This window comes from Leptosomus discolor, chromosome 8, assembly GCF_034619465.1.
Source record: "Leptosomus discolor isolate bLepDis1 chromosome 8, bLepDis1.hap2, whole genome shotgun sequence".
Taxonomy (NCBI): domain Eukaryota; kingdom Metazoa; phylum Chordata; class Aves; order Leptosomiformes; family Leptosomidae; genus Leptosomus; species Leptosomus discolor.
In genome coordinates, this window is record NC_141398.1 from 47,372,317 (window position 1) to 47,398,613 (window position 26,297).

The window sequence follows — 26,297 nt, forward strand, 5'->3', positions numbered from 1 at the left end:
TAGATGGTTTGACTCTTGGGTTCTGTTCTGTGTGTTTTGGTATCTTTCCTTGGTTGATGAAGAGAATGCAAGCTGCTTTTGCTGCATTTGATATTATTTTGTGCCACACAATTATATCTTGAGTCTTTTTCCTGTCTTTACTATTTTTTTTCTAACAAGCTTCTGCTTGACATAGTGTTTAGTTTCATAAGTAATTTGTTCCAGTCCTTAGTCTATTTCAAAATAAAGTGCAAAATTTTAGCTCTTGCTCTGTGCTAATTTTAAAATAATTGCTCCTTGAGAATTTTAGTCAATTCATAGTTAACAAAATAACAGAAATAGGATGGTTTCTGTGCTGAAGGGAGTGTCTTGGAATGGTGCAGAAAACTAATTTGTTTTACTCAGGAATTAAATTTTGTGTATTTCCAGTCATTGTACTGATTGTACAGAAAGTTTTTTTCTTGTTGACTGCTCAGCTTGTGAAGGCTGAGTGGAGTGTATCTGGCCCTGCTTATCCTCCCTCCAAAATTCAACTCACAAAATGACCCACTGGAGCACTGCATGTTAGAAATTCAAGTCCAACTAAGGACATTTTTGTTTATTTACAGCCTCAATAACAGTTTCAGCACATTGCAGTCTGCATCTCCTTCAGACTGATTTTTTTTCCCATATTTTAAACCTTTTTGACTCTCGAAATCTCAAGTTTTGAAGCCTGTGTATTTTGACACTTTTCCTTTAAAGTTACCATCAGTCATGTATCTGGGAAGCTGAGTGTTACCTGAATCTGGCTTTTTGACTGATAATTAACAAGCAGTGTCATGGTGCTTTTTTTCTAGATTTGATAGAATGTAGTTCAGAAAAAAAGATTTCAAGCTGTGGTAAGACTTGTCAAGGTGAAATTTACCACAAAAACAAAACCAGAACTGATTTTGCAGTAAGCTGTAATCAGATCATCTGATTAATTTAGATTCTAATATTTACATTCAATGTATACAAGTCAACTTCCCAGACATCTTGTCTTGAGTGCGAGTGTTTCAGAGTTCATTGGAAATCAAGGTTGAAATGCTACCCAAACTATTAAAAATTGAAGACTAACAGATTTGGAACCACTAATTTTGCCAGGGGGAGAACACAAATTAACCTTTGCTCTTGGTCCACACACTGCTGTTCCGCCCCCAATCCGCCCCCCAGAAACAGCTGGCGTAGCAGAAAGTGTCCAGCCAGCGCTGCCACAGTATCTCTGATCCCCCAGGAAGGAAAGGTACAGACTGCCTGACATCTCCGCTTCTGCTTCTAGCTGACAATCCAAGCAAGACCTCAGACCTTGTTTGCAAATTCTGTGGTGCTCCTTGTTAGCACATAACTCACAGAGCATGGCAGCATTGGAATAAAGCTAACAATCTTAAAACGCATGTTGCACAAGCCAAAGCATATGTTTATAGTAAAACATTTGAATGAATGAATGTATGCAAATTCGAAATTCAATAGTCTGATTAATTTCCTAATTTAGAAATTCACACAGAAAATAAATGGGATGAAAAAAAGCCTCTCCATGGTCAATGTAATATGAAGTGGTGTTTGTGTTATAGAAAAAGCATCTTTTGCTTTAATTATGATAAATGTATCTCCAGACAATGTTTTAACACAGATACTTTCAGGAAAGCAAATAATGTATGGTGAACATGCAATGTTGAGGCAAAGTTGTGCCTATCTTCTGGCTTTTTGGAGTTAGCAGCTAAGCTGCTGATGACTTCAGGAGAGTCAGCATTCCACCCCAGTGTCAGCATGACACTATTTTTGTGCGTGCCACTTCGACTAATTGTGGCTTGGCATGTCTACATATCATATGAGGCAAAGAAAACTTACCTCATGAGCTGTGAAATTAATTAATGCATATTTGTAAAAATCTTGTGCGATGACCTATTAAGAATGAAGTATCTTTTTGTGTTTACTTATGGAAATTTTTTCTCTCTCCCCTCTGCCCCCTGAGTTCAACTGCAGATAGCATGCATAATTATAGGCGCATCAGGGAAGATGTTACCTTTTGCAAGTTGGCCTGTAGTGATCAATTGGCCTGATCAACAGACAGTTTGTGTGTCCTATACAAGTTATATGAACACAAGTTTCAGACAAACCAGACCAAGGAGGTGGTAAGTACTGTTTATTGAGGGCAGTTCCTTGATCCCCATGTTTCATTCCATCTTTAGTCATAAAGACTACGATGGTTTTCTTGCAGTCCTAAGAGGATAAAATAATGGATTTCATGTTCATGGTGAGGAACTGGAGATACAGAACAACGGCAAATGCATAAATACATAGGAAGGTAGAGTTGGAGAAAAAACCTTGATAAACAGACTTAACAGATGCTGTCACAGGTTTCCGTTTTGATAGATCTTCAGCAAGCTTCTTTGTCATGAATAGTTGTGTGGCTTAAACACCATGATTACAATAATGGCACGTGGTAACTACGCGTTCATTTTTCTTCCCTGTTTCTTTTAAATGAAAGCACTGGATAGAAAACTACTCTTAATAGCTTAAAATGGCAAAGTGTTGTTAATGATATTTAGGAATCTTTGAGGATACTAAATGGAAACCACATTACAAAAACTATGGGGTTTTAGGCAAAATGAGCAAACCCGTTCTGTATTCTGTGTTGTAGAAGTATGTTTCCTGTGGAATGCTGCTGATGGTAGCAGTTCAGAATATAAGGAGCATCTTCAGAGAAATTACTGTTCCTACTGTTCTTCAAATGGAACATAAACCTGTAAGATCTGGTCCAAAGCTCAGTGCAGTCAGTGGAAAAAGTGTCAGTTCAGTGACTTCAGATCTTAATGTTTACCAGGTCTCATTCTCTCATGATAAGCAAAAAAAAAAAAAAAAGTCCAACCCCCTATGCAAAAAACAAACCCAAAATGAAATGTGTAAAATAGTGTATTGAATTCTCTTCATAAGAATTAATTTAAAAGGTGCTTTATGAAAATGTGTAATTTTATTTTGTGAAGCATTTTTTATACACACTACATTTGAAATAAAACTTCTCAGAAGGTTTTTAGTGGAAAAACAATGATTTTGTTGAAACTGAACTATGCTGAGCAACGTGTGGATTTTAATAAATTTTCCCATGAAAAAGGCCTGATATGTGAGAATAAAATGTTGGAAGCCTTTTATATGGAATGGTAGCTGCTACTGGCATTAAATAATTTAAATAATTAATATTTTAATAAGAGCTTCTTTTAAAAATCTCATCTGAAGCTGACTTGCTTCACAAGGCAAATCAATTTTTTTTAAAAAAACCACTGTTGATCTGAGCCATAAGACTAATTTTGTAGATTAAGCTTCAGCTTGATTAGAAAGCTATATTCCCAAAGAGTTTTTAACCCTAGAGCATTTGTTGTAAAATATATGGACAAGGTCACTGTATTGGACACATTTGCTTTAAGAATCAAGTAAAATCAAACAGTTGAATTGAAAAGTTCAAGCATTTTTTTCCCGTTACTAGTATTGCAACGTACTAAAATACAGAAGCTAGAAACTGAAATGTTTCTTTCTGATTACAAAAAGAGGCATGGTAGAATATAGAAAAGACACATGACCTTAAAAAAATGTAAGATATTGTTTACTGGAGTGGACTTCACTTTGATGAGATTCTGTCACCACGAATTGTGGTGGACAAGCGATGCTGACGTTCAGTTGCAGAGGTTGGAAAGTGCTGCAGTGACTGTAAAGCAAGACTGGGCCTTGATTACTGGGGAATCTTGGTGATGCAGTAACGCTTCAAGCTGTCTCATAACTATGTCATAGTTGTCTGAGATAGCTAGCAGTTGCATTGTGTTGTGATAGAAGCTGGCACATGTACTTACATTAGTGGTATGGTCTTTTCTTTCAGGAGCGCTCTAATGTACAAAACCTAACCTGGAGACAGGAAGTCAACTTGAATGTGGGCTTCCTGAAACCAAAAGACATCAGTAAGTAACACTTTGAAGAACAAAATGCTGTGTAATTGTGAAATGCTCAATATTTACCTGTACTTAGAGAACAAAGCCAACATTTGTACCACTTAAATGTTGTTCTTGCCCAAGTTCAGAGTAACGGGATCTCAAAGGACTTGTTAGGCAGAACTTTCTTATGACAGGACTCATAGCGTACTCAGGTTATAGCTACCCTGAAATCTACTGATGAGAAGCATAGTAACAGTATTGAGTATTGCAGACTGTTGTGGTTACCGAAATTGCCAAAACCAGAACCATAGAAAGTAGGATTAAAGCTTGTCTGTATAATGAATTGATTTTCATATAGTACTTTCCTCTTACCAGTTATATACTGTAACATTACAACTTCAATTCATTCATGGTAACATTGCAAATATTATCACCTAGCTGTTCCTATTATTTGTAATTTTCCTCTGATACATTCTGTTCTTGGTGTGAATACCCATGTATTTTAGAAATAACTTAGTAATTCACCAGATAGTACCTTAATCCATGGAAAGAATAAAAACCCCACTGAATATAGCTGACTAATTAGGAAGTTGTTTCTTAATCAGGATGCATTTTATAAGCTTTCTGACAGGTTGCACAGCATTTTAGGAATTTAATTTTTCAATTTGCTGCGTATTGTCAGCTCTTAGGCAAGTCTGAGGCTGCCAGCTCACACAGGAGAGCTCACAGCGAACTCTACTGCAGGACAGCAGAATGCTTCCAAATTGTCTCTAGTGGCAAGCAGAAATGTAACTTACAAAGTGCTTCATGCTCCAACTCTAATGTGGATTAGATATGTGAATTGTACCTACTTTGTTTTTTTTTTTTCCTTCTAAAATTATAGTTGCGTGCCATAATACTGTAGCGTGCAAGAAATTGGTGTGGCAGGCATATACACTGCATTCCAGTGAAGGAGGGAAAGAGCCCTAGGATCTCAGACCGTTCAGGTCAGCTGGACTCGTGACAACAGCAAAGAAAAAAAGCTATCAGGAGTAGATACTTAAAAAGTCATAAAATAGAGAAATGGCATAACTTTCTTACTTTCTATTTTAAATTAGTGTAAAACACATTTAAAATGAGACTTGGTCTTGCAAAGTGCCACTTCTTTTTGACTTTCTTAAGACAGTGTCATAGTTTAACCCCAACTGGCAACTAAGTACCGCGAGCGCTTGCTCACTCACACCCCAGCAGGATGGGGGAAGAGAACTGGAAGGGTAAAAGTTGAGAAGACTTGTGGGTTGAGATAAGAAGTTTAATAAATGAAATAAAATAAAATTAAAGTTAAAATAATAACAATAACAATAAAAATAATAAATGAAAAGGAAAGTAACGAAAAAAAAAGAGAGAGAAATAAAACCCAAGAAAGACAAGCGATGCAAAGGAAAAAACAATTGCTCACCACCAACAGGTCGATGCTGCCCTGAGCAGCAGCCCCCGGGCAACTTTCCCCCAGCTCTGTGTGCTGCACATGACGTCACATGGTGAGGAATATCCCGTTGGTCAGCTGGGGTCAGCTGTCCCCGCTGTGTCCCCTCCCAGCTTCTGGTGCACCCCAGCCCACTCGCTGGTGGGGCTGTGTGAGGAGCAGAAAAGGCCTTGACTCTGTGTAAGCGCTGCTCAGCAGTAACGAGAACACCCCTGTGTTACCGACACTGTTTCCAGCCCAAATCCAGTCCACAGCCCCATAGCAGCTACGGGGAAGAAAATTAACTCTACCCCAGCCAAAACCAGCAGAGAGAGGAGGTAGCTGTACTGTTAAAAAGGTATTTGTTGTCTTTTTCTCAGTGCTGGATCAAACCTCCGAAATGATGCAAAAGAAATAGTCTGGGGCTTTACGAACTCAATGTGTTAATAATTAGAATAACAAGAAAAATGCATAGCTGTTTGGTAAATCTTAATAATCAGTTGTCTAGCTACGAATACTATCTTGTTTGCATTCAATAAGGAAAATATTTTTGTTTGTATTAGAGTAGTTGAACAGCTGTCACTGACTAGTTTATTTGCTTTATAAAGAAAGGCAGGGTATTGTAACAGATCTCTTGTTAACTTCTCTTCTATATTAACTTCTTTACTAGATACCCTTAACTATATGCAGCAGAGCCCCCTGCTGTTCTAAAGACGCTCTGAAATACCAAAAGAGCCTCTCCTTTTTGCTATGTCTAGACCTTCTCAGTTAAGATGAAAAGAAAATAATGCAAAAGTAGTCTCAAGGTCCTGATCGTATGGATTTGGTCTTGATTCAGGAATGAAATCTGGATGTCCGGCCTACACAGAACACATTTGGGCTTTTGGCAACAGTCACTGTTATATAAAAAATAAACCTGCCTTGTCTTTGTGTATCTCTGGAGAAAGACCTCTGCTGGTAATGGATTGGAATAGGCTTAAAACAATATGGAGAGAGAAAAGGGAAACAAAACCCACCTTCTGAGACATAAATAACTAAGATGAAAAGGAAACGGGCAAATCAGCCAAATCAGCAACTATGTCCTCATGCACACATGGGGGAGCCCAGGACGCTCACAAGTCCAGATGAATATGTTCTTATGCCCTGTGTGGGAACTGGGCTTGCGATAGAGACTCACCAAGGAAGAAAGACAGAAAAAAATCAATAGGTTGTACTGTCATAGGAAAGGATATTGCAAATGATACTTGATTCTCTATTCATTGTACAGTATTGGTAAGGACGGAGAGGGCTAGCATGACAGACTGGGAATCTGAAGGATACTTTCTAGGGCACAAATGTAATTTACCTCAAAGAAATTCAGGCCCTGCTGAGATAGCAGAGGTTTAGTGCTTTTCCTGTGGCTTTGGTCCTGGTAGTGGTACAGTAGTGGCACACTGCTGTCTGAGAACACTGCGATCTCCAGGAAGAGAAAATTGTGTATGAAACTGCAGTAAGGATGGTTTTACAGTTGAGGCATTGGGCTTAGAATCAGGAAAACTAGATCAAACAAAGCGATACCTGTATATCTTACATTTATCTGTAAGAGACAAAGTTAGTAATTACATATGCTCATTGTAACTTACAGCATCTAGAAAACCACTCAGAGTGTATTTGTGTGGTGAGATGACAACCAGAGTTCCGTGATGTTCCCCCACTGTCAATATTCAGGAATTAAAACACTTCTAATTATATTTTGACCGTATGTACTTTCTATTATGAGCTGTAAGTGCAAGCATTGCACTTGAAGTCATACTGCTATGTGTTCCAGTGTGCACTTGAAGTCATACTGCTCTGTGTTCCTCTTTTGCTTTACGTGAGTAATTTAGGATCAAAGTGTTGAGGCTATTTTATTGTCTTTACTTTTTACCCCAGCAAAATTATAAAGCTATCTGGAGCAATTACCTCTATCAGCATTTGTTTCATCGCCTGAAATCAAAATCCTTTGTGTTGCAATAATATGAAAGCTTCCACTGCAGCCAGTTGTGACACGCAGGGCTTCCAGTAGAAAAAAGGTAGGAAAACCATTGACCAAACAGATCCTTCTGATCATTTAAATCGCACAACAGTTTTACATTAAATCAATTAATTTAAGAAGAGTGCAAAACAAGAACAAAGAAACAGTGCAGCTGGTCTATTACTGGAATAGATTTTTCAGTGTCTTTAATTAACTTGCGTATATTAGTGAATACACAAAGGTATAAACATTTACATGAAAGGTTTGTGAAATCAAGTACGGTGAGAAGTATGACGAGAAATACAGTATTTTGTTCAAATATGGATCATACTCTTCTTCATTTAGGGGCTATCTTCATGGAGTCTCTGTACATTACAAGGTATGCCCCTCTCCACTAGAATGCTTTGAGATGGCTTCTCCCTCTTTAGGGTGATGGCTAAAGGAAGGGTGGGAAGATGTTCTCCTGGGCCAGAGGGGAAAAGTGGAGCCTAAACAGATTAGAAGTGATTAAACCCCTTGTGTTTCCTCAGTTTGCTGGAAAAAAACCAGCATAGTCCAGAGTTCTATTACTCTGTTTTATCCAGGAATTCTCATTGGAGATCTGCCCCGGTAATCATGGAGACAAGTTGTCAACAAGAGAAGACAGTAAATGGCTTGGAGTGATCGTACTTGGAGCCAAAACTGCAACCTCCCACTTCAAATGGTAAATGTGAGGAATATGCTCTGAGGAGATCATGGTTGTACGAAGCGAAAGGGATTTGTTTTCACAATTTAGAAAAGGAAAAGTTTATCCTAAGATTGTCACCTGTGGACTTTGTCTATGTGAGAAGATTAAACATCAAGATTACTAAGAGGAACCACATTTCAAATTAGTAAGGTGAGGATGTACCTCTTTACTGTTAAGTTTATTATATCGCATGACTTACCTGTGTTATCTCCTAAATGTTCAGATTTTCCTCAGAATAGATACATGTATTTGTTATTCTATGTGGCCTTTCAGAAGATGTTTCAGGTTTTACAGTCTACATTTAAGGTATGCACAGCAATCCTGTCACTTAGAAATCTGTAATAAAAACATTGCTTCTCTAGAGCATGTGTGGTCTTTTATGAATGTGGAATGCCATTTTCAGGTTTCAGAGAACCTGTATTAAATTAGCCTCAACAATTAAGATGAATAAATCAAGCACTAGTGAGGCTTTAGACAAGCCTACTTGGCAACTAGGATACTGTGAGCTATCTCCTCTGTAGGGAAGGTCAACAAGCCACGGGAAGAGAAGACCTCTGGACCTTCCTTCAGCTGTAGGGAGAATTTTACTCTGTGAGAAACTATGACAAGTGCTAGTCTTTTTCTGCCTGAAGAAAGAAGTGTCTTTTTAATTTGTCTGGCAGAGAAAAATTATTTGGGCTGTCCTGGCAGATGAATACCCTGTTTAGATTTCTGTCCACTCAGAACTGACCAAATGCATCAAAGTAACTCAGGAATGAGCTAGTAGACAGTATTAACATTTAAATAGCTGTAAAAACTTTAAAAAAAGTTTCCTCCAAACAGGCTAATTTCCCTGAAAGAGAAGTATAGACAAAAGTCTTATTGAAACTGCCTCTCCTCTAATGTCTTTTCTTGATATGTAGGTACAGCAAACTGAGTTCAAGACTAAGCTACAAACATGAAATAAAAATTGTTATATTGGGCCCAGAGTCAGCTGCACAGATGCACTCATTGCTACCCGTGTGAAGGCACTGCAGTTCCAGTACGGTTCTTTAACACGTGTTGGCAGCTGTACCCCGGGCCATTTTGAACAGCAATCCTCAAAAAGAACATTCTGTGGAGACTTCGCTGCGCTTTTCTCCTGCAGGCATTTTGTAGTACAAAAAAAAAATTCACCCAAACTCCTGTTAGTAGCAGTATTGCCATTATCACTTTCTTCTTTTTGACTCCAGAGGTAAATGCCACAGGTACAAACGTTTTGGAGGCATACGAAGCTTTTACTTGCTGGTGTGAAGTTGCAGTCCACGAGCTCAACCTTGGAGGAATTGTGGAGCCCAAATGAGTATTTCTAGCCGCTCCGTTTCGTTCAAAATGTATTGTACGAGGAACACAAGAGCGCAGTTGCCGTACATGACACTATGCCGCCACCGGCTCGCCCTGGTTGCCCCGTGTCCCGCCGCCGCCGCCCCGCCGGCCGCCCGGCCCTCGCACCGCTCCGCGCCCCCCGCGCGCCGCCCCGGCGCGCAGCCAATCCGGCGGCGGAGCGGGCGCCTGGCGCACGCGCCCCGCCCCAGCGCTGCCAGCGGGGGCGGGGCTTCTCCGGCGGCGGCGCGGGGAGCGGCTCCTTTGTCGGAGGGCCGCGCCGGGGGCGGGCCGGGCCCGCCGAGGCTCTGCAGGCTCCCGCCGGCTGCGCGCCCCCGGCCGGCGCCGCGCCCCTGCCGTCTCCTCCCGCCCTCCCTGGCCGCCGCGGGGCGGGGCGGCCGGCGCTCCGGCGGCGGCGGCAGCAGCAGCAGCAGCAGGAGCACCAGCAGCACAGCGAGCATGTCCTCGAGCAGGGCCAAGAAAGTGAAGATGGCCACCAAGTCCTGCCCGGAGTGCGACCAGCAGGTGAGGGGCCTGCTGGGCCCGCTCCCCTCGAGAGCCGTCCCCGCCGGGGAAGCGGGATTAGTGAGCGCGGGGCTAAAGCGGCGGCCCCGACAGCGGGAGGAGAGCTGGCCCCGCTGCTTCTGCCCATCCCGAGGCTGAGCGCGGAGCCCGCCCCGCCATCCGGCGGCTCGCGGTCGGGGCTGGTTGGCCCTCGGAGACCGGCGGGGTGCCCTGGGGCGGAAGGGCTCGCCGGCCGCCTCAGCGGGGACGGGTGCTGCCGAGACTCTGGCTCAAGGGAGGGATGGGAACGGGGGGCGGAACCGGGGGCGGTGGGCTTCAGCCCCCATCGGCGGCTCGTGGCTGTCGGAGGGGTCCGGGCCCCTCGGCTGCGGTGGGTGGCGGAGCTCCGCGCGGCTCTGGTGTTCGCCGGCCCTCTGTGGCGGTACCTGGCCGGGGAGCGCCGCTGCCGGCTCCGCTTTGGCTTGCCCTTGCACGGCACGGGGGTGTGCGCTGTCCCGCACTGACCTTTCGCCGAGCCGGCCGGCGCTCAGAGGCCGCTCGCAGCCGCCTTCGGCCTCCCGGGCAGCGTGCTGTGTGCCGTGCCCGGCCCCGAGCGGCTCCCGTTAGCGCCCACCGCTTCGCTTCCTGTTTTCTCTCCGCTCTGCGTCGGTTGTGGTGCCTTCTCGGTACCCGCCGCTGCAGATTACGCGTTCGCAGTATCAGTGCGAGAAGCTGTCGACTGAGCTGTTTGGTTTTGAGGGAGGAGGGAGGAAAAATTCAACTGTCTCCGTGCCGCTGTGAAGCAATGTTTGTATGAAGTAAATAATGGTTCCCTTTGCAGTCTCTGCTTGGCATGTGGTTTAAATATCGTGTTCCTCTTGCAGGGTAGCGTAATAGTTGCGTTATGCTGAAGGATTTCTGTGTGACGTGCAGAATTGTTTGTTTATGTGCTGCTATTGTTTAGTAACTATGTCATTTATTAAAAATATAATGATCTTAGTAGTTTATACAGTGCAGTTTGCCCTTTCGATGACTAATGTGCCCAAGGCTAGTCGAGAGAGCGTTCAGCTGTGTTGTTTTCTCACAGAGTAGTTTAGAACCAGCAAAATTGAGACCTCGCTGCAATTTCTGTCATGTAGTCCAAATGTATATGTGAACTGTTGTTTGTCTCACCACGGTTTTGTTATGTGTACAAAATGGAGTTACACTTAAACATTAATAACAGCTGATTTCACTGTTGGTATATCACAAGCTTGGCTTCATTTACATGTTTTACTGGTAATGATGTTACTATTAAAAATAGGCCAGTTTATTGCAGCAGTGCTCCTCTGCTGGAACAATAGCACAGCGCTGCAGAAGGCTGCTGTGGGGCTCAGGGCAGGGGGAGAGGCTTTTACATGTAATCATGGGAAACAACGTTTCTGTTATCTGATCCTGTAACTTGACTGGTATAGGCTATTTTAGCTATACTTAAAAAAAAAATAATCTCACGCCATTTTTCTTTACTTATAAAGATTAAAAAAAAGTCACCTTATTTGTTCTGACATGCAGTTTTTATAGTGTTTCTGCTCATTCTGGAATGGTTTGGAACGTTAAGCTGTGTGAAGGCATCCTTTCATGTTTTAAGCAGTAGATGAACCACTGTGAATGCACACATGTTAAGCACATCACTGAAGTACTATTTCTGAGAAAAAATTGTTTGCCAATTTCTGGTTATTCGGTTGGTGAAAGGAGAAATTAAAGTGAGTGAGAAGTTGAATGGTGGCTTGGTTTTTTGTTGGTTTCTTTTTTTTTTCACTTTAAATGAATGTAGTGAATGTCAAACCACCAACAGTAGGAAGAGCAAGTAGGCAAATAGGCTTTTTAAGCTGATGCTGAAACTTTCACTTTGTTCGGTGCTTTAAAGCTAAACTCATGATATGCATATGTCAATGTTGATTTTCTGTTAGCAGCTCTTATGTGGCTAAGATGGAATTAACGTGCGTATGTGTCCTGCCCCAGCAGAAGCATTCCTCATAGGACCTTGTTTCCAGTGCCAAGAGTTTGAGAGAGGACAAGAAACTAGAACCTGTGGTACAAGTCAGCCCTTTGCAGAGTGGAGGGAAGCTCTTGTGTGACTCTTAAGTGGTTTTGTCCTGTGCTAGCATTTCTTAAATTCTTCCATAAACAGGGGCTTTGCCTTTGTTTCTGATTTCTTCGCTAAAAGTGGCATGCATGGAAATATTTAGACAGCCACAAATATTGGAGCATAATATTGAGTAACATTTCTTAGGCTTTTAAACTTTTGCTGTTGTAATTTAGATGACGTGTAATTTCCATTTAGACTTTTTTAAAATTAAAAAAAAAAAGAAGGTTTTTGGTGATATTTTCACAACCAAAGTATGGCTCCGTCAATCTAGGGAGCCTGAAGTACTTGCAGTCAATCAGAAGAAATAATTATCACTTCTTAATTTAGCTTCAGGTAAACTTTCTTGTATGAGAAACTCAATTTCTTTTTGGTTAGGAGAGTGTTAAACAGAGTAAAATAGTGTTTGTAGGGCTGTGGTTGCTTTAATTATGTTACAGGATGTTATCAGTGTAGATCTTCAAAGGAAAACTGATGTTTCAGTGAATAAACCCTTTCCCACCGAATCCTCCACCCCCTCCCTCCAATGGCGCACACACCTACATGCCAAACCTGTAACATGAGAACAGTATTATTCTGCTAAACACACTTAGGTTCATTGACAAGTATTGGGTCTGTTCCAATCCCTTTGGGTGGTTTTCCCCCAATTTTTTTTTAGGCTGAGCCTGGAAATGTGATTATTGGAGAGACCCAGGTGTTCAAAAATGGGTTTAAGTGGAACTCCTGTATCACCTTAACAATACAGACAAACTATCTGCTAGATGGTGGTTTTTAATACTCATATATGAACAAGGAGATAAGCGTGCACACGAGTCTGCTAAATTCTGAGCTTTAAGGTTCAATAAACCTTGAGTAGAATTGGGTTTATTATGTCAGTGTCTCCATAAAAGGAATTGAAAAGTCTCCAGTTATTAGAAATCTGTACCAAAAGTCTATCTGTAAGCTGTTCATAGCGTGAAGTACAGGAGTTAAGATGTGCTATAGAAAGCAAAATAATTTTTTTTACTCTGAGTAGCAGTTAAGTTCCCCTTCGCAAATTCCTGTACTAATTTGGCAGGTTGTTTCCTAGCCAGTAGAACACTGGAACTTGGTTCTTCTGCATGTCCGGTAAAACTGAGCAGGCAGTCATGGTTTTGTACTCCTGTTTGTTTCAATGGACAATGGCAAACTTGTAGAGACCTGTCTTAAAGAATTACATTTGAGAAATTACCTCCTGCTTTCTTTCCCCACTGTCGTGCTTCAACATGCGTTGACTTTAATATGTGTTATGTTAATCTCTTCCAGATCTCTGTTTAAACTTGCTTTGATTTGTGTTTTCAGTCTTAAACTTAATCAAAGCAATATGGTGTTTTCCTTACTGCTTTAAAAGATCTGAAAAGATCTTGACTTTAAGTGAAGGTAATGAGGTTTGTAATTTATCAGTATCGCTTTTTTTAAATTGCTCAGCATAAGATTTTTGTCATTTTTCATGTAAGTGTGGCATTTCCAGGCTTTCCCATTTTGTCTTAAATGATCTTATGCTTGGGGAACGTACGGCTTCTGACTGCTTAGCTGATGAGGAGAAGCACTATAGTGTCTCAAACTCTTCAGCCTGCAGTCAGCTTTTGACTAGCTCTGGTAGGTTGTTTGCATTTTGAATTAACTAGGTCCTTCTGTAACCATCCGGCCTGTCTACAATACGTAGTAGAATGTGTCTGTTTTTCTTCAGGCTCTATTGTGCCTCTTCTTTAAAGATGCTCCTGCTCTCTAAAAGAGTTGCTTTCAAATGCTTCTGAAAATGAATGTATTCAGAATATACTGACAGTTTTAACTCATGCTTTTTCTTTTTTTTTTTTTTAAAGTAAATGAAGGAAGCAAAAGAGGGAGTGTCTGACTGATCTGAGTGGGGTTATTTGAGAGCTCTGAAGAGAAATTGTAGTTCTGTTCTAATTCACCCTTGCTTTAGTACTCTCCGCTTTCCCCCACCCCCTTCCTGACAGGCTGGGGAAAAGGATTTGTAGTACAAAGCGGTCGCAACAGCTGTACATTTCAAACTTTATTTCTAACAACTGAATGAAGAAAAGGTTTGGTGGGTGATTCACAGTAAAACCTGTTTCTACTACGTTTGAATACAATTGTATAATGGTACAGGCAATAGATTGCAGTACAAACTGAATTTGAAGAGGTATCTCTGAGGACAAAATGCAAGTTACTGTGTGTTTTTCTTTATCGGACAGGAATTTTGTCATGATTTGAAATGATATGAAATATTTGTCTTTTGTTTTCCTAGGTTCCTGTTGCATGTAAATCATGTCCCTGTGGCTACATATTTATTAGTCGAAAACTCTTGCATGCTAAACGTGCTGAGAGATCACCACCCATCACAGGTAATACAGAAATGGGAAGAAGAGGACAACAGTTCTTTCCCTTTATTTCTTGGAGGCAAAGGATAGAATGTTTTACTTCTGCGTAAATCGACTGTTGTCAGTTCACTTTCCCTTGAATTTGTGCATGGTGGACTTGGAATATGTTAATTTTTCTTGAATTTTGAGGTGGGGGGAAAGCTGATGTTTTCAGTCTTACTTTGTAATTGTGATGTTGGCATTTATTCTGTGTATGTTCTAGCTGTGCAATTTGGTCGCTATGCAAACTAATTCCTTACAGAAAGCTTTCCATTAATCCTGTTTTGAAGCTAAATGTCTAGGGGTGCCAAAGGGATCAGATTTCGGAGTACATGCTGGTTGAAGCAGGGTTTTCTGAAAGTAAAAATTGATCATGTATTTAATCTAGAACCAGGTGTGCCTTGTTTCTTTCTGCATGGGTTAAGCTAAAAGATAGTGTATTTTTTGTGTCTAAATTGTATACCTTTTGTTGTTGATGGGCACATCACACTGATGGGCAGTAAGAAGTTGGTTGAATGTGCATTCTGGCATGATTAACGTTCTCCTTGTGTTCATTTTTATCACTTCTCCAGTCCCAGTAGGAATTAGTAAGAATAAGCACCTGTCAGAGAAGATGTTTTAAAAAAAAAAAAGTATCTAATCTCTAACGTCTACTTTTTAAAACTATCTACTGGGCCTACACAATGGAAGCTGAGTACTTGATATTTTCTGTTGCTATTTTGAAGGATACTTGTAATTTACCAGCTTGTAGGAATTATATGACGTTATGCTAGATAACTGAACGTTCAAGGTGGAGGAGGTTAAGCAGTATCTGTGGTAGTATGGAAGAGTTAGTCAATTTTTATTCCCCTCCCCAATTGTTGATAAAGTGGTTACTAAATGAAACTGAAGGCTATAATCTGGTAGAGCAGAGCTCTTGTATAAATTCAGCTTTGTACATAGGAAATGCACCAGAGGAGGAAGAGCCCCATGCATGAATATATGGAGACCGCCCTGCTGGAAAGCAGCTTTGCAGGAGAGGACCTGAGGTCCTGGTGAACAGCAGGTTGAACATGAGCCAGCAATGTGCCCTTGTGGCAAGGGCAGCTAGCAGTGTTCTGGGCTGCAGTAAGCAAAGTATTGCCAGCAGGGTGAGGGAGGGGATCCTTCCCCTGTGCTCAGCGCCAGTGTGGCTACACCTTGAGTACTGTGTCCAGTTCTGGGCTCCCCAGTACAGGAGAGATGTGGACGTACTGGAGAGAGTCCAGTGAAAGGCCACAAAGATGATGAAGGAACTGGAGCATGTTTCCTCTGAGGAAAGTCTGAGGGAGCTGGGACTGTTCAACCTGGAGAAGAGAAGGCTCCAGGGGAATCTTATCAATGTGTACAAATACCTGAAGGAAGGTTGTAAAGAAGATGGAGCCAGGCTTTTTTCAGTGGTGCCCAGTGACAGGAGCAGAGGCAACAGGCACAAACTGAAGCACAGGAGGTTCCCTCTGAACACCAGGAGACACTTTTTTACTGTGAGGGTAACTGAGCACTGGAACAGGCTGCCCAGAGAGGCTGTGGAGCCTCCATCCTTGGAGATACTCAAAAAGCCATCTGGACACGGTCCTGGGCACCTGACTCTTGGTGGCCCTTCTTGAACAGGGGGCGTTGGACAGATTGGTCTCCAGAGGGCCCTTGCGACCTCAACCTTTGTGTGATACTGTGAAGTACAGCTTTTGTATTAACATTAGTGACAAGTTACCCTGCTGTCCAGTTTGTACCCTGTGTCTAGACAAGATTAAAGGAACAGCTGCACCAAAAGGAAACCAGTTCCCCAGGAAGATATAATGGGAGACCGTCTATGTCTATATTGTTGCAGTTACCTTATGAGCACTTTAGGAAACGTTCCAGTATTTTAACAATATAGGTACTGCAGAATGGTGCTGCGGCCTTGCAAATGTGCAGCCAGTTTGTGTTGAATAGTGTGCTGTGGTGACTGTACTATTTTCAGTACCCAAGCTCATTAATCCATCCTTAACTTACAGGTGAAACTCATGTAAATACTTTTTTTTTTTGACTCTGGTCTGTAGGAAAACAGTACACCTGTTCAGTGTTAAGTATTATGAGGCCTGGTCATAGACTAGATTTGGTGGGACATGTGTGCTATGTAATGTGGCGTTTGCTAACAGCATCGTTGACCCAGCATTTTGATTTGTGTGAGCAGTGGGAGTGATTTCATTGTTAATGTCAAAAGAAGATGAAGTACTTTGCTCTTTGCGTGTGTGATAAACTTTTTTTTTTTTGGCTAGTGGAAACAAATGCAGTGGGCTGTCTTGATGGCTGTGCTCTGTAGGCTTTTCTCCATCTTGCTATCGGAAACTGAACTTTTTGTATACTAGCAAATGTCTCGTGTTGCAGAATGCCTTTGAAGTAACTAAAGGCTTGACCCTTCTGATCAAGAAGTAGAGTGCCGTTCTGGGTCTGACACTTTAATTTCTGCATGGATATCGTGCAGATGTAATTGTTCTGTAAAGGTATAGACATCTAACCGCTTTTACTAAGAGATTTAAAATAAAAAGGTGATTGGGTGGGGTAAGCACTAAGAGTAAATTAAGAACAAAGATGAAAACAACCCTAGATCATACCATCTCTATTCATTTGCACAGAAAACAAGAGTGAGGCCAAAAGGAGACGGACAGAGAGAGTTAAGCGAGAGAAGATAAATTCTGCAGTAAATAAAGACTTAGAAAACCGAAAAAGATCCAGGTCTAACAGCCATTCAGATCATAGCAGACGAGGAAGAGGAAGACCTAAGAGTGCCTCAGCCAAAAAGCACGAGGAAGAAAGAGGTATGAGAAGTGGAGAAATATGTTCGTTGGGTTTTCTTTTTGTATGAAGACTTTTTTATCAATAAACTTTTATACCATTCAAACCATTTAAGTAACTAGACTAATTCAGCCAATACCCCATATCTTAATATGGGGAAGGGACTGTTACACATCTGTAGAGACCTCTGGCTTTATGTTTTAGTGTCTGACTGGAACTAACTGCAAGGAACTAAAGTCTGTATTTTTAACCACCATATCAAGTTTCAATGTGTAGGTTGAAAGTCATTGGATTGTAGTGCTTGGTAGGTTTTTTGGTTTGGTTCTTGTTTATTTTTTTTGAGGTACTACTGTTCTATACTATGAGGAAAAACGGTATAATGATGTCTGTTGTCAGAGAGTGATTAGGCTGACTGGATTACTCAGAAAGTTCCCTTGAAACCTTTTGGAGGGCCAAAGTAAAAAGAGCATCTTGAGACACTACTATGACCTGAAATTTTGTCCCAAGTTTCTACAGAATAATATTCTAAGAGGAAAGAATAACTTTTTACTTATTAAGGTTCCTTGGTGACCTGCTGGTTTTAATCTTTATACAATAAAGAGGCTGTTGCATGCACTAGAGTAATTTTGGAGCCCTTCAAGTACGTGACATCATTCCTATTTTTTTAAGAGCCTATTGACACTGCATTTGCTGTCTAAGGTTTTGGAGATAGTAATTTTTGGCCCGACTAATGAATTCAAAACTTAGCATGGACTTAAAGAGGCTGGAAGGCAGATAGGAGGGGAAGAGCAAGACTTCATTAAACAGTCAGAAGGTCTTGTTCTTAAAACAACTGAAACCTTCAAGCATGCCTTGTGGCATAACTCAGAAATACAATTGTGTTTTTCCCTGCCACCTTATTTGTTAACAAAAATTGGGTGTTAATCCATGTTACAAAGTGAGTTCCTTTAACTTCTAACTTTTCAAAACCAATTTTGTTGTCTCTGCTGTTTAATGTAAATCTGCTCTTTCTTAAAGTTTTTCCTGTAAAAAAAACCCAAACAAAGTATAAACTGAGATTTGTTGTTGTTTTAGTGCTTTGGCTGTGGAAAGAGGAGATGAAATTTGACCTCTGTGTCTTTTCTGGGTGGCAATTGCTTTACTCTAATAGGAATACACTTACAGTATCTAATCTCTTCGCTGTTGCATATGGCTTATTGGTGTATGTAGCTTCACAGAATGTAGAACTTCCCTGTTTCTTACTGATCCAAGCTAGACTTTCTGGCACTTATAGGATCGTTTCCAGGCATTTTACTCCCAGTCTGGTTCACACAGAGGTTTGGTTTGAAAATTCCTGCAAGCTGGTTGGGTTGCCCTATAAAAGCAAATCTTCTTTCCTGTCCCCTGGAAAAGAGGAAAGCAATGTAAGCAATCAAATGAAAAGATCCATTCTCTTAATGGGTGTTTTATAGTCCAAAAAGCAAGAATTTGAAAGCATGAGGTATATTTAGAGAACAAGTTTTCTTGTTTCCTGTGCAAAACTAGGCTGAATGTTTTTAACCTTTTGCTGCGTACTCCGAATGTTCCAGTGCTCTGAGGTGGAAAACTAGAAATACGGGTGCAGTGAAATCTTTGCATAAGAGTGTGTGTGTGGTGTGTTGTTTTCTTGGTGTTTGGTGTTGTGTTTGTTTTGTTGGTTTTGGTTGGTGTTTTTAAGTTGAATCTTGCTTAGAGGAGATTGTCTTCATCTTCTTGTCCTGTCTACTATCCCCTGTACTTGGTATTGTGAGTACTTTCATTGACCTCTTCTGTGGAGCTGCTGCAGAGCTTGGGCTCACACCCACTTGTAATTATCTTTGCTCCTCACCAGTACGGCACACCTTACTGTTTATGAATAAGTGGACTTAGGATATTTTCTTACTTCTGACTTATTTCTGGTTATGTCAGACTGTAATGTGTGTAGACCACTGTGGTGATTATTTGGCAGATTTAAAAACGAACGAACAAAAAGTTGATATGTATGGCTGTCCTGGCTACAAAAATAAATTCAGTAGAGAGCCCATTATTTTGTAAGTTAATTACTGTAAAACAAGTTAACGTTGACTTCTCCCTTTTCAAGTGGTTTATAAAATTGGCTTATAAATTATAACTACTATGTGTGGAGTAATTAGTAGGAATTTTAGAAATATTATTCCTTTACCAAACCTACTGCTTGATAGTATTGTTTGCGTAAAAGCATATTAAGGAACAGGGTCTTGTACTGCAATAAAGGTGATTTTTTTTTTTTTTTTTTTTTTGTGTGTGAAGCATTGTATCAGTCGGCACTGTGTTGAAAGTCAGCTGTGGAGTGCAAGACATTACCTTAGTCTTCGACTTTAAGTATCTATTAAAAGGAAATAACTTATTAAATAAGTTTCCTTGCCTATTGTATATTCTACAATATTTTGGGTACACATTACTTGCCACTAGAGATTATATTATTCTTCTTTCCCCTGGAAGACTTGAAAAGAGGCCACTGTTTGCAAAATGGTTAAATACTTGGTGCCTCTTAGGCTTCTGCAGTGCCTAATGCATTTGTGGAACAACAGGAGGACAAGGAATACCTGAATTTTAGTAGCATGCAAGAGCAGATAATCTGACCATTTGAAGACCACCCAGGTGTGAAAATTTTCTTTCTAAAGTCACCCATGACATCTGTAGCATTGCTTCCTTACTTGTCATGCTCGTTTCATACATAGAGTGCTTGTTCCCAGGTACGTCTGTCTTTGGGTACTTCTTTTGTATCCTTCGTGACTGGTTCACATTAGAGCAAAGAGCTGCAGGATTCAACAGCAATTAAGAAGAATAGGAGAAGCAAAGGGGCTTTTAAAAATAAGCTATTTTTCTGCAAATTTAATAAGAAGGAACAGAGGGGGAGGAAAGAGGAAGCTGATGTAGATTAAGAGGATATGGCACAGTGCTGGGACCCAGAGAGTACTCCTGTCACATGTTTGAGCCATGTGATGACCCTGGAAAACAGGAACTTCTCCCTGCAGGGTTGGCTTGTCAAAATTGTTGCTTAATTTCTTTGTCAGAAATGCTACAATATATTTTGAAAAGAGAAACACTTCATAATAATTTGATTCTGATTTTGTTGTCATGGTGGTATGTTTTTTGTTTTACGTTTTGTGTGGGACTATGATACAGATAGACCAATTCCTAGGTTGCCTTGTTAACTAGGTAACAACCTTGACTATTAAAACAAACACAAAAACCCCTTGTATGCTGGAGGAAGTGGTATTGGTTATTCTGAAAGAGGTTACCATCAAGTGAGACTCAGTGGCCTGGAGTCTTACTAAAGCATACTTGACACTTAACAAGAGATTAATCTTTGTAAAGGTATGTACATTTCGGTATCCTGGTAAAACTTAAGCTGAATTAAATTTCTTGACCCAAGTATTCCTTTTCCAGGAATTTCTGGCTGTATTACTCATACATTAGCTTGCACAATGTGCACATTTGAAGTAACTTACTGTCTTGGATACTGAATCTCAGAATTTTGAATCAATACAAAATTTATGAGTGGGGAGGGTTCATGTTTGGTTTATATATAATCACAAATTGAAGGGCTGTGGGTCTAGTGGGTTATGGGATATCTGGCGATGCGAGACGTGCTCCAGAAAGAATGAATATTTTCACCTAAATAGCCTCTTCGTTGTATAGGAAAAGACTTAGTATTTTTAAGGTCTTACAAAAATGGTATTGTGATTCTGTAAGACAGCCTTTTGCTAATAATAGAGAAATGACTCAAAACTACTCTCAGATAAGACTGAAGCAGAAAGTTTTAATAGTGTCTGTAGAAACCACGGTGTCCTGTGAGTAGCATATGATAGAATGTTATGCAGGTTACTGATGAGAACTGGAATTGTCTTAGGTTTGCAAGCTTTATGCATTCTTATGTTAATCCCTGATACTGTTGGATATAAAGATTTCATTTCTTTAAAGCTGAAGTCACTCAGAACAAGCCAGTACTTCGGGAGGACAGGGGAGAAGGGAAACTTGAGGATTTTTGCTAAGAAGTCTACAATCTGTAGTAACCAGGGGAAAAAAACCCAAGTATTTTTAATTTTGCTGGGTGTGGACATATTCAGAGGGTGGCTGGATTTGTTTGGCTCAGGAAGTATGAAAAAAAGGGGAGGGATTTATATATGAAAGTAGAAAAGGTTAATGTGGAATAACCAGTGTGTGTAGTGTCTGTGCCCAGAACAACTCCCAGCATTGTTAATTTGTAAATGGTGGGAGGGAGGAAGTAGAGCAACCCAGGCTGAGTGTAGATATAGAAACTGATTTGTCTTAATCTACAGGGTAGGACTTGCAGCAAAACTAATTTCAAACTCAACACACTAGAGAATATTGTCTTGTGTAGCCAGGGAACCAGCAGAAATCACATTCCAAATATCAAACATGCTTTGTTTTGTCTTACTTTGCTAAACAAGTTTCTTGTTTTCAGATTAAAAAACGATGCATCTTTGTGTGTCCAGGCTTCTCACTAAGCAATTTTACTTGCAGGGAAAAGTGAGCTTGTGTGTGATTTAAGTTGTCTAGAAGTCTTTTAAGTAGAGGCTTTTGTTTCTGCGTGTCTGTATCAGTATTAAATCAGAACACAGTGGTAAAGGATTCTTCAGTTTCTCCCACTTAGTTGTTTAACGCAAGTGCTTGACTTCCCAGGGAAAGCAGTCTGTTGGAATGGTGTCCATAGCTGTAACAGAGACATGAAGCCAAATCTAAAAATGTTGTTGTGAATGTGAATCCATTGAAGGAATAACTGTGTAAGCAGTGGAGATATGAGATGCTGGGATCACTACCCCCCCCCCCCCCCCCCCGATACTTTCCATTATATTCTAATGCTGCTTTGTCTTTCACTTACCCATTGCAGATTTAGGTGTCTTGGTGGAGCAGTCTGCCGGAGCATGCTGTGGGCAAAAAGTGTGTGTGAATGAGACAGGGGTCTGTCATGTGAGCATTGTATTGTGACTGTAAATTAGTCCAGGCCACTGTGGAACTTGGATTACTGATAGAGTTCCACAGCTAGTCACCAGCCTTAAAGCTCTATACATATTCCTCTCTTCTTTGTGTCTGTAAGCCTGGTCTTCTGCTGACAAAACTGTTTTTTTGTTAATGTTTTTTTTTTCTTAATGAGTTATGTCATCTACCTGTGGCTAGCTAAGCCGGGATATAAATAGTCATGATCTGGAGCAAGTGGTATTTATGAAAGTGGTTTTTATGAAGTTATACTAGTCTATGAATTTTGTCATATACTACAGTGTATCTTAGTGTACTTGAGCACTGCAGTATGGAAACTTCTTGATGCCTTGCTGTTGTGGGTCTGTAGCGTTGAAACAAGCCAACACCAGCAGAGGTGAATTTGGAGGCTTTCCCTTGCTCACTGATGTTTGAGCATTGTTTTGTATCTGGGACAAGACTGAAAGTCTGCAGTATAGAATGTCCAGAGATGTTTATGGTCACAAATTTGGAACCTCACTTCTGCCGTGTATCTGCTGTTTGGTTTTGCACACTGTAATTAAACTCTTGAGTTTCTGTTAATTAGATGTAAAATAGGGGGACAGATGTCATATTTAATGAGAATATTATAGAATAACTTTGTTTTCTAGGATGAGAGGTGTTTATATAAAAGCAAAAAAAAAAACCAAACCCAAAACCAAACAACAAACAAAACCAAAACAAAACCACCGAGGAAAACCCAAACCAAAAACTGGAGGAACACTTGAATACTCATTTGTGTCAGGAATCAATATAATATTAATGACTCATTCTTTCTTCATTGTTAGAGAACAGAAATTCAGTCATGCTTTTGGATGACTAATTCTGTGACTCTTCTAGCACCTCTGTGTGCCTCCATTCCTTCCTCCACTCTCTCAGTCCCTCCCTGCATAGGAGTTGATTGTCTAACTTCTTTTCAATTCTGGTACTATATTACCCACAATTTATTAACTACTTTGTAACTTGCATTAACTTTGGATAATGGAAAAAGCTTCTAATAGTGACTTTTTTTTCTTCTACAGAGAAACAAGAAAAAGAAGTTGACATGTATGCTAACCTTTCAGATGAAAAGGCCTTCGTATTTTCAGTGGCCTTGGCGGAAATAAACAGAAAAATTATCAATCAAAGACTTATTCTGTAACTTGTAAGCACAATCTCATGCATTTATATGCAGAATGGCTAGCGTATTTCCAAGGTGTCGTGGACTCTCAGAAAGTGTGTTGTCTGCACCGACAAGGACCATGGTATTTCCTGTTAAAATTCTGCTGCTGTTCTTGGAAATTGAATTCTGTCTCTACAAGTCAGAAAGAAAGTGTTCACAAGATTGTGCTATGAAAAATCAGAAAGCAGATATGTTTTACGCCTTGAAGACAAATGCTAGACAAATGCACAGAGAGACTGCACCCATTCCAGAGCACTTCTTTTAAATTTGCTGCCAGAAATGCAATATTTTAAATATTTTCAGAAATAAATGATTTTCCTTTAAAATTATATATTTCAGATTTTTCAGCTATATTGCAGTTTACGTATGTACAGTTCACATAACTTTTTAATAAATTGATATGCCAATATTTTATTGAACTGGGAATTAAGTACATTTGTGATACTGAGGGTGTGTTGGCTTTAATCCTCTTAGAAATCTGATATTCATCCTAGGGATGGCTTTAGATTTGCATTTTTTTAACAGGTGTGATGTAATTCTGATAGGAAGAAAATCGAAGTGGTTTTGTTTGGGGGGGATTTTTCTGCTTGACAACTTCATATTGTTCATGAATTCGCTCTAGAAAATGATTCCCTGTTATGTAGAGTTGTTTTTAAAAATCACATATACTTTTTGGGGTCCAACTCCTGAGGTTTGAGAGCTAAGCACTTGTTTTGTAACAACTATTTGCTGGGTGTCTGCTGTGTCCAGCCGGTAAGTACTTCTCCCATACTCATTCTTGGCCCATCCTTTACTGGAGAGAGAGTATCAGGTATCAGAGATGTAGATCTGCAGCTAGCACCTTCTAGAGGAGGATATCCTAGTTCCTTTTACTCTCAATAGCTCTTTTTGTCTGTCTTTTAAAAGTTTAATTCTTTGCAGTATTGTCTTTGGACTGTTGGCAGTAGATACCAATGCAAAAGTCTACCTGAGTGTGCGAAAATGAGCTGTTTTGGTAGAAATAGATTTGTGGAAGACATTCAACAAAGTAGTCTTTGTTAAAGTGGTACAGTGCAATTTGAGCCAAAACTCTTACTTTAGTGAATACCCAGGGGTTTTGTCTTACCAAGACCAAAAAAATCTCAAGCCTTGTAAAATCCTGAGGGAGGAGGTATAAAATCTGACATGTTAGCTTTTTGTCACCTTTCCTTCACCCTTTTCTAAGAAGGGGAATGCAACTAAATGTCTTAGTTTTTCTTCAGTATTACTCATGCTTTTCAGTATCACATTACTTTAATAGTGAGGATTACCTAATGAGGTTCTGTTACAGAACTGATGTCTGGGTGGAAGCAGATTTTTGTCAGTAAAGCTAGACTATCAAATGCCGACTGTTTATTAGTTATTGGTTAAAGGAAGGAGATATGATAGTTTTGAGTTAAACCACGAGGGACTGGTCAAATGCAACCTTTGTAAGCAGAAGCAGGAAACATGGAAAGTGATTTTTAATTCTTAACTCCTAAGGAGTAATTTGAGTCTTTTTTTAACACTGGATGAGAGGAACGGATGTGGAAATGCACTTAAACCACTAATATACACTTGTCTTTATTCAGTAAATGAGGAATTGTGAACACAAGACCTACTTCCCTACATCATGTAGACTTCTGCTTTCCAGAACTAGCCTGTCACAGATACCAGTAGTAAGGACAGATGAGTAACTCTTAAGGATAGAGGATATGTTTGCATGGTAAGTTAAAGTCAGAACAACAAAAGGGAAGTTCTAATTTTGCAAACTTAAGGATATGATCAGGCTTATATTGCTTCTGTTGCTAGAATGAGATCTACTGTGTTAAGACAGGACAAAGGAAACTACTAATGCAGTCTGGTGCTTTAACTTGTGTTCCTACGGGTATCTATTTTTTTCTGCTCCTATACATGGAGTTAGTTATCTTCAGAGGACTGAAGTTAATGTTGTTAGATGTGACAAAATTTAACTTATGATTTTTACATTTAGAATGGTGCCTTCTCTGATGAGTACTGAAACATACATTCATACCTCTCAAAAGCACAAGGCTGTTTTTTTTTCTCCTGCGTTGGTGGAGACTCTCTTGAAACACTGGTTGAGTTCTATTTCTGTACTACTTCCCTTTGTCTTCTCCAAGTGTGTGCTGGCTGTTCTTTCCCGCTTGTCATGCTGTTTTTCTTCCCCTGCTGGCTTCCAGTTTCTTCAAGAAAGCTGTGATGGAAGCAGGTGGCCTTGAAAATATCTTAGGGAGAGAGTGGTCCTTTGCCAGTGGATCTTGCAAAGCAAGAGTCCTGACTTTTTCTTCCCACCAACCAGAAACAAACCATTCTTTCCTGTATAGGACACTTCAGCATCTTCCAAAAGCCCTGGTAACCCTGTGGCTGTGGTATGCTAAGACATAGATTTCTTGGAACATTGTCAGTGACTGAACTGGAAAGTGCCTGCATTGGATGAAATAGGCATCAACATGATGGCATCTCAGGAGCTCTTTCTTTGTGTGTCAGAGATGATCAATGGATGAAACACTGTGGCAAATCATTGTAGATTATAGTTGTAAAATGTATTGGCTCTTGATGTACAAAACTAAAATAAAATCAGTGACAGCTAAATGATGAGAGAGTACATTTCTGTGTACTGCAGTTCTGACTTACTTGGAAACCGCATAGGTATCCAAGAAGCAAGAATAAATATGGTAACACTTCAGGAAGTTGCTTATGCAAAATTTTTTTTTGGTGACTCTAGTTCCAGTATAAGATTTTAGGCCCTGCCTTTGATGTCTTTGTGGTTCAGTCTAACTTAATTTGTCTCACTGCATTTTGTAGCATGAGACCTCACACAGAAAAATAGTCGTCTTTCAGAAAATGAATTAGGCTGCAGGTTTTTTAATTAA

The 26,297-nt window shown here is 40.2% G+C and overlaps 1 protein-coding gene across 2 annotated transcripts; it reads left to right on the forward strand.

Annotated features, from left to right (window-relative positions):
• The first annotated feature begins 9,827 nt into the window (after nucleotides 1-9,827).
• On the forward strand, nucleotides 9,828-23,825 carry HDIP1 (HDAC and MIER1 interacting protein 1). Of its 2 annotated transcripts, XM_086469380.1 has the most exons (4): nucleotides 9,828-9,947; nucleotides 14,321-14,417; nucleotides 17,066-17,248; nucleotides 23,267-23,825. In XM_086469380.1, the coding sequence occupies exons 1-4, from the start codon at nucleotides 9,882-9,884 to the stop codon at nucleotides 23,383-23,385; spliced, it is 465 nt and encodes a 154-aa protein (XP_086325506.1). In that variant the 5' UTR covers nucleotides 9,828-9,881; the 3' UTR covers nucleotides 23,386-23,825. The 2 variants fall into 2 exon arrangements, with proteins under 2 accessions (XP_086325506.1, XP_086325507.1); XM_086469381.1 differs by lacking the exon at nucleotides 17,066-17,248.
• The last annotated feature ends 2,472 nt before the right edge of the window (nucleotides 23,826-26,297 follow it).

Excerpts from the sequence above, each read along its gene's own strand:
- HDIP1 (XM_086469380.1), top strand. The coding sequence starts at position 9,882 with ATGTCCTCGAGCAGGGCCAAGAAAGTGAAGATGGCCACCAAGTCCTGC. Across the intron at positions 14,418-17,065 it reads GAGATCACCACCCATCACAG|AAAACAAGAGTGAGGCCAAA; the intron begins GTAATACAGAAA and ends TCATTTGCACAG. Across the intron at positions 17,249-23,266 it reads AAAGCACGAGGAAGAAAGAG|AGAAACAAGAAAAAGAAGTT; the intron begins GTATGAGAAGTG and ends TTTCTTCTACAG.